Source organism: Ictalurus furcatus, chromosome 25, assembly GCF_023375685.1.
Source record: "Ictalurus furcatus strain D&B chromosome 25, Billie_1.0, whole genome shotgun sequence".
Classification (NCBI taxonomy): domain Eukaryota; kingdom Metazoa; phylum Chordata; class Actinopteri; order Siluriformes; family Ictaluridae; genus Ictalurus; species Ictalurus furcatus.
The window spans coordinates 8,676,022-8,684,484 of NC_071279.1; the positions used below are offsets into that span (position 1 = coordinate 8,676,022).

The following is an 8,463-nucleotide window of genomic DNA, read 5'->3' on the forward strand; positions in this document are numbered from 1 at the left end:
GACCATATTAAACTGTCTTTAATTAGGACAAATTAGGAGAATCTGTGAGTCCACAGTGTATGGCCAGGCCAAAGAAGGGTCAAATAAGAACCATTAAAAAACACCACAGTGTAAGATATTAATCAGTGAGAGCCATGTTTCCTCCCAGCTAAAACGAACAGCAGGTTCCCTTTCCCTTGCCATGGGCTCTTTTAATGCGTGGAGCAGCCAGGGCCCAAACATCCTGACGGAGAGAGGCTTTACTCTTATCAGGCAGGAAACACTGCTTCTCCGCTACATCCTCTTTACAAGGAACGCGACTCAACCATTCCCAAAAAACGCAGGAAGACCAAGCCAGACTCCAGGATTTGTCAAACGCCCGCCACCACCCGCTTCACTCCCCCCTCCAGATTCCTTTTATCGAAAAAGAAGAGGAATTTTTTGGAGCGGGAAAAGGCAAGGAGAAAAAGAAAAACGATGAACATGTAAAACAGTCAACAGGGCTGAGGTGCATTTATTTATTTCATGCAGATTATAAAAGTCTGCATCAGCAAGATAGTAAGTGGGGAGCGATGGGGGGAAGGGGGGAGTGGGCAAGAGTGGGGATGGAGTAGGAGGGGAGTTTCTGCTTAAGAAAGACACCCCGACTAAGACGCAGCAAACAAAAGGCCAGTGGTAATGGAGGCGACAAGGCAGAGAGCGCCGAGACTGTTCTACACCAATCCTCTGAGAGTGTGGAGGAGTGAAACTGAGCAGGAGACATGTTAGCCATACCAGCCTGGGAACACTGAGTGGGTACCACCAGCTCCATCGTGCATATACCATCAAAGCTCCAAGCAAAGCTCAATCTCAGACAAGGCAAATTCTACCACAAAGAGAAACAAATATTTGCTTAAATTGTTAAAACCGCTAAAAAAAAATTAGGCTGATTTTGGTTCAAAAACCTATTTTTGCTATTTGTGTCAGAAATGAATTGTTTTTAAACTATTGTAAAATTAATTCACACAATTAACTGATTTGCAAAAGTACAAACAACATGTATGTGGGTTTTGAACATCCAGAACAAGGAAAGAAAGTATAAAATATGAAGCACATAGCAGTGATAAAGACTGACCTACCTATGACAACCAAAACAAGAGTCTTTGTTATACCGGTGTTTAAATGTTGTTTTTATTCACTGGAGCCCATTTTGTCTGGCTTCTCAGAACATTCATTTTAACATTTCACAAAATGCTAGAGCATCTACAAAGCATTATTTTTCAGGTAGTCCAAAACAATAAACATTGTCAATGTGCTGGGTTTACTTCGACATACACAATGCAGTTTGTCAAGGAAAAATGCCAGTATCCGGTCCTTCATAACGATCATACAAACATCCCAATCTTTAATATACATCAGCTTTCTTTGTGAGCTACAATCTTAGATATCGCACTGACATCTGTGGAGATTTCAAATGATAAATTTGGCAAATTATTCAAATTAAATTAATGCCACAAACTTAAATCAGCATACAATAATATTCATTATTATTATTTTCTTGGTAACAATTTATGAGTATAATATATATTCATATGGATGTGGATAGAAAAGGGAGACTACAGAATTTCCTTCATGAAACACCAAATCCGATGGAAAAAGTCCAGTCTCATTTAAATATGGTGTCTTGAGGTAAAAAAAAAATGAGGTTTGTATTAAACATATGATTATTAGAGGGGGGAAAAACAGCAATACAATATGGATTAATGCGAAACATTTAGATACATAAATAAGCTGTTGAGCAAATATACAAGCATCTCTGGCAAAGTCTGAGAACATTTCAGTAGGACTAACAGTTAGTCCAGTCACTTTATTCCCATCCTCTCTCTTTTTGGAAACAAAGATGGGAATGAACTTTAGAGCATTTATCTATGCATCCCTGAGGTGTCCATTGGCTTCCTGCAGCTTCTCCTTTCCTCACTACATCACTCATCCTTTGTTCACCTGCCAATCACATTGCTGACCCATTTGAAGTCCATGGGCTTTGTCTGTATTGACTTTTAAATTATTGTCAATTGGTTTGTTTCACTCTTTAAGAAATGCTGTAATTGTTGTAATAGGCGGCCGTTGCATCGGCCAGTACAGAGATGAGACTGGTTTCTGTGGTGCTGCTGGGGCAAGTAGACGCTGGTGTTACCTGGATGTGTCCCGTCACGGTCATGCTGCCCTGTTCGGCGTGATAGTTGGTGGAGTTCAGGTACTGGTCAAACTCATCACGGTCCACCTCACCCAGCAGTTCAGCCTGGCTCAGCTGGTCCAATGACTCCAAGTGGCCCTGCTCAGGTGGGGGCGAGAGTTGCCCTAAGTGGCCCTGGAGGCCATGGTGCACTGGGACTTGAGGGAACGAAGTGCTGTAGTAGGACAATGGAGGGGTGGGGATAAGGGTGGTTCCACTACATTGGTGGGGCATGGGGATGTGATTCAGATGTGTGCTACCACAGTGGAGAGAGGACTGATGGGAGTACTCGGGGTGGTAAGGAGGAGGGCTGCCCATGTGAGCTGGGGTGGGACGCTGCTCCTCTGGGCCCGAAGCAGAGGATGAGCAGGAGCTGGTGGGGGGGACAGAGCTGGATGCTGAGTAGTAGGATGGGTGCTCATGATCTACCACATCAAGAGGGGACAACTCGGGTGGAGTGGGAAGGCCATAAGGATACCTGTCAAAATTGCTGCTGGAGTTTGCAGGGTCCCTGAAGACCCTTACACCAGGCAAAGTTGCACTGGGGGAAGAGAATCCATTGCTCCCAACGACAGTACTCTCTTCTTCTTTATCCAGGGGGTGACAGCAACCTCGCGGGTCTGACAGAGAGCTCTGGTCAGGGCCAATGCCGGGCAGTAGGAAGCCTGGGTCAACACGCTTACAGATTCGTTTTAGTTGCTTCTTCCTACGAGGACGGTACTTGTAGTTAGGGTAGTCCTGCATATGCTGCACCCGCAGCCTCTCAGCCTCCTCCACATACGGCCTCTTCTGCAAGGGAGTCAGGGCCTTCCATGACTTACCTATCACAACCCGAAAAAAAAGTACAAATGTTAGACACATTGCTATTTCACTCACATAAAGAACTGCACTTGGTATTATCACATCAGAATTCCAACAACTGGGAAATATAGCCTATTTCAATACTTGTCTAATATTCACATGTAATAAAAAATCTTTTTTACTGCTTATACAAAGATACTGAAATTCAGTGTTCCACAAGCCGCATCTATCCAGTCGAATTTTGTATTTAATCTGAAGAATCGAAGATCCAAATATCTTGTAAATGAAATAAAAAGTGAGAATTCTAAATTGAGAGAGTATGAAATACTTTTCAAATTAACCAATATTCTTACTATTGGTAGTTATGGTAATATTGTTACTATATGTAACCCATATTGTTTTTGTTTTCTAAATTTAGCTTGTCTTGCAACGGCCCTTGTATTTCTATATAACAACTGTTATACAGAAATGCAAGGGCTGTTGCAAGACAAGCTAAATTTATACTAATGCCGACTACAAAACATATTTTTAAACGACGTTCAAAAGTAATGATGAAATTAAGACCTAAACAGACGGAAACCAGAATATATATACCAGTAAATAATAATAATAATAATAATAATAATAATAATAATAATAAATTTTAGTTTGTCTGATTTAAGCTGATAGTTCCTGACACCCCGCCGTAAACTTCTAGATCAGTATCAGTTAGACCGTTTGGAATCACTACTGATCCAGTTTCAGCTATAAATTAACAGGTTTTGTCCAACACACAAAGGGGGTTAATTTTTTTAAGCTGCAAAACTTTGAACTATATTCTAACAAAAATTCTCGGATGGGACCTTCGCAACAAGCCTATGACTAAATTTAGTTCACTACATGGGCTATTTATTACAGATTCAGTCCTTTAAATACCGTAAACAAATTATTATTATTATTATTATTATTATTATTATTATTATTATTATTATAACAATAACAACAACAACAACTTAGCCTACTATTTAAATCATTTAATTTATGAAAGCTGTGATATTAAATTAAAAGAAGCCAGTATCGGGAGCCATTAAAACTTTTTTGTCATAATATCAGTGTAAGAAAATTCCACGAAAATTCTGGATGAGGATACAAACAATAATAATAATAATAATAATAATAATAATAATAATAATAATAATAATAATAATAAATGAGAAGAGGAGATAGACAATTGAGAAGAAGAAGAAGATTATAAACATATATATAGTAAAATCTTACCCAGCATTTTGCTGAGCTCTGCATTGTGAAGGTCTGGGTTTTGCACAGCCAGTCTTTTGCGCTCGTCTTTAGCCCACACCATGAAGGCGTTCATGGGTCTGCGGATGCGGGGCTCGGGAGTTTTATCCGCCGCTGCTCGGTGGCTCGTGCGGCTGTCGGTTGCGTCTCCATCCGTGGATGTGCACTCGAAGCTCTCCGGCCATGACGAATACGCGCTAATCAGGGCAGCCATGTGCGCACTCCGCTCTCGCTCTCTCTCACTCTGCCCAATCTCAAAACTTTACCTGCGCTAATTAGTCTCAAACTCTCTCTGAAACTTTCTGTGGCTTGCGCTCACGTGCGATTTCACCTGATTCTGTTGGCGGGGGGGGAAAGCCCCAATAAGACCTGATTGTGTGTGTGTTACCCTGCGCTGTATCTATCTTTCCTTCCCTGTCCTAAATGATGACCTACTCTGTGTTTGTTTGTCGGTTTGGGTGAGAACGGTGTGCTCGGTGGACTCCTCCTCGAAAGCAGTGATTCACTCTTTCCCTGTGCATGGGGAAGCGCTTTATATTTGAGCTGCAGGTTCCAGCACAGGCCCCGCAGGACACGCAGCTCCTCCTTGATTGCAACTTGAGACGTGCGGGAAAAAAACAGAATGGAGGAAACTACCTCAACAACCTTTGCTCCAATATGAGTTTCTGCTTGTGTTGTAATGTGTTGCGAGACATTATTATGATTATTGAGGTGCAATGAAAAACATAACGTGCTATTTGCAGTTACAGTTGACAACACTTTTATTCATTTATAAATAAATGAATCATGAGAAATAATCTAAACATGTGTTACACCATCAATGTTTTCTATCACTAAGCGATTAGAGGATTATGTTCTGTTTGGGATCTCTTAAATCACTCTTAGAATTCAAAAGTTTTGTGTTTTTTTTTTGTTTGTTTGTTTGTTTGTTTTTTCAAGATTTTCTTTAGTCTCAGAAAGGTACAGTACTAAACTCAACCTTGTACTAGAAAGTACAACCCTAGAGTGACACATGCATGTTTCAAAGCTTTACTCTAAAAGGTGATTAAGGTCTTTCAACCACATTTAAAGATATACTATATCCAGGTGAAAGTTATATAGTAAAGATACCAGTGGTACCACAGTGACAAGGAAATATACAGTTTAGTACTGTTAGGTTATGTACAAATTAAATGTACAATAGTCAAAAATTTCCTTTCTTACTAGTGCAAATATTGTGGGAAATTATGTAGAAATGCTTTTTTTTTTTTAATAATAGTTGGGACCATTGTCTCAGAACAGGTGTATTATGTAGCTGGGAAAAAATACAAATAGGAAACCTGCCTTCAGGTCTGGAATGTTTGTATTTGGATTGGCAACTTGTCAGTCATTTTATAGACAAGCCCCCAACCCCCCTTCACATCCTCATAAATCATTATGAGAGGAATTTGCATGTTTGTAGATTTACTTGGCTTTCAAGCAGATGATTGTCAGTGACAGTCCTTGCTAATGGTAACTCTTGTTGAACCACCATAGGTTTTGGGATGGAGCTTGTATGGTGTACGTCGGTGGAAACAGGGCAGAGTCAGTGAGCAAAAAAAGATATTCATATCTTATTCAAATCCACTCATTTAACCATTAGAGACCTTTTTCCCCCCACAAATTTTACCTAATGCATCTTTAAAGCTGGAAATCAGACAGTCTTCTCCATTTATAAAATACTGTGAGCTGGCTGGTGTATTAAGAGCATGATGCCAAAGGTTGGAGTTTAGTTATCAAACCTGTTCTTGAGAACATTCAGAACCGTTCCTCTGGTACATTTGCGCAAGACTCAAAGGTGTGGTGACATCACCAGTCCTCTCAACGTCAGCGTGTCCATTCATTCAGCTGTCAACTGTTATTTCAGCAGGGCGTGAATAACAGCCCGAATCAATTGCAGTCTAAATACTGAGCAAAGTGCTAATGCTAATGAATCAAAACAAGCTACACTGAGGAAAAAAAACCCACTAAACTCAGTTCTCAAAAAAGTATTAATTGACCTTGTAGCTGAACACGTTTAAGGGTATAATACCTTTAAGGGTATTGAATATATAAAGCTTTACCAAATATATATATATATATATATATATATATACATATATATATATATATATATATATATATATATATATATATATATATATATACAGCTTTACATTAAGGAAACACATGTAGCCCTTAATGTTCAATAACATGCATTAAATCACTTGTAAAGGTCCACTGCATTGATATTTCCATGTAAACTAAAAGATATACTTTTGAGAGTACCACCTCAGCGACATAGAAGGGTATCCTTGTGGAACCCCATTTCCAAGAATGCATCACCAGTTTCTGAAATGTTTACAAGTAGCCTAGGCAGCGTAAAATCTGAGGCTGGAATGAAGTCAGTTTCCTCACTGTCAGCAGAACTCTTCTTATCAGACAGAGGGTTCCTGCTGACAGATTATTGAAGTAATGGCCACCCCATGGAAGCTGTGGGGCATACAGGAAGTGCTGGGAGAAAAGGCAGATCGTGCTTACACCCATTAATTCTGGTACTCGAGGAAGGCTCATATTGTTGCCAAACCAAGGTATCTTCAATATTTCGACATTTTCTTCTTTATTTACATTAAAAAAGAAGTTACAAAAACTTCATATGTATATAGTCTCCCCTTACAGTGTAGTCTATTAGCCTCCCCCATAAACACACACACAGGAACAGGAAGTCTGTGTAAATTTGCCACAGAATAAGGTCCTTCACTTCCTGTTCTCACCACCCTGAACAGAGATGACAGTCAGGACATCTGTTAGGGTGTTGAAAGATGCACTTGAGTAATTCCACTTTTCTTTTTTTTTTTTTTTTTCCTTTTTGCTATTTTGGTTCTGATTTCCTCTCAAGGAAACTAGAAACTAGAGCTTGATCACAAACCAGTCTGTCTTAATGGGAAGTACAGGCATTTATAGGCTCTACTATTATTAATTCATCTGAGGTGTAATTTAGTGACCACTTGTAAATTGGGTTTATTGTATTATTAAAGTAATTCAACAAATCATGTAAAAGGGCAATTCTGTCTCACCTGCCTTTAGGTGCACAGTTATAGAACTACGAGGCAGCTAACTGTGGTATGACTAATTATCTGACCACAAGAGCTCCATGCAAAAAATTTTTAAGGTTATTAAATAAAGAGAAAAACCAAAAGGAAGACTTTGCAATTTGCTAAAGCTTTTTGCCAAGCTAAAGCTCTCTTTCACTAGAATTAGTCCTATTCTATCCCATACTCAAAATATACAAGGAAGGAATGTATCACTGGCTTTTCTCTGTACTGTCTCCCAGGTGGTGGAATGAACTTCCACTTGCTGAATGAGCAGCTGAGTCACTGGCTGACTCATAAAGAGTGACAACCTACCTCTTCATGAAATACTTAAACAAGCATTTAAAAAAAACAAAACTTGACTTGTACTGTTTTTGTTGCTGTGAAAACAATGACAACAATGTAAATGGCTGTAAGTAAAGGGAGGGTTTAAATCAGTCAACAAGATTCATTGATTTATTCTAAATAGTAAATATTACTGGCAAAGGCAATGGTGAGGCATAATGTCTAATGACTAAGCCCCATGCAGTATGTCAGTCATTCACAGTGATATAACAAATGTATATTTTTGATTCATTCTGCCAATTTATTTTCCACAAAATCTCACATTCAGCTTCTAACCAAGATTCTTTAGTTGGAGTTTCTTGTATGACTATTGTCTTGTATGATTATTTCATACATTATATATTGCATAATATACTAGTCCCTAAAAATTATTCCCCTAGACTTAGGCGAACTTGTCTCAGCAAGTGTCTCACAGATTTTTGTGGGGCAGAATAACATTAATAATGACAGTTTTTTTTGAAGTCAAGTCCAAAGACTATTAGAGTTGAATAACCTGGTAATAGGTGGTTGAGAGTCAACAACATACAGTCATAGCATACAGTCCAGTTGTACCTTTTTTTCAACTGTGTTTGATACGGCAGGTGTTTAACCCCATCTTCAGTGATGCACACACATAAGAGCTAATATCATTAACCAGGGTTACCAGGTTTCAGCAAAATTTCCAGCCCAACTACATCTCAAAAACAACACAAAAGGCCTAAAAATACCCCCGAAAATCTGGGTATGGGAAAAGGAGAAATGTTTTTGTTCTTTTTCTCAGCC

The 8,463-nt window shown here is 39.1% G+C and overlaps 1 protein-coding gene across 1 annotated transcript; it reads right to left on the bottom strand.

The window, feature by feature from the left end:
* Positions 1-1,132: 1,132 nt before the first annotated feature.
* Positions 1,133-4,898, bottom strand: sox7 (SRY-box transcription factor 7). Its single transcript, XM_053614681.1, has 2 exons — positions 4,250-4,898; positions 1,133-3,012 (listed from the first exon to the last, which is right to left on the bottom strand). Exons 1-2 carry the CDS (start codon positions 4,479-4,481, stop codon positions 2,048-2,050), a joined length of 1,197 nt encoding a protein of 398 aa, XP_053470656.1. The 5' UTR covers positions 4,482-4,898; the 3' UTR covers positions 1,133-2,047.
* Between the last annotated feature and the right edge of the window lie 3,565 nt (positions 4,899-8,463).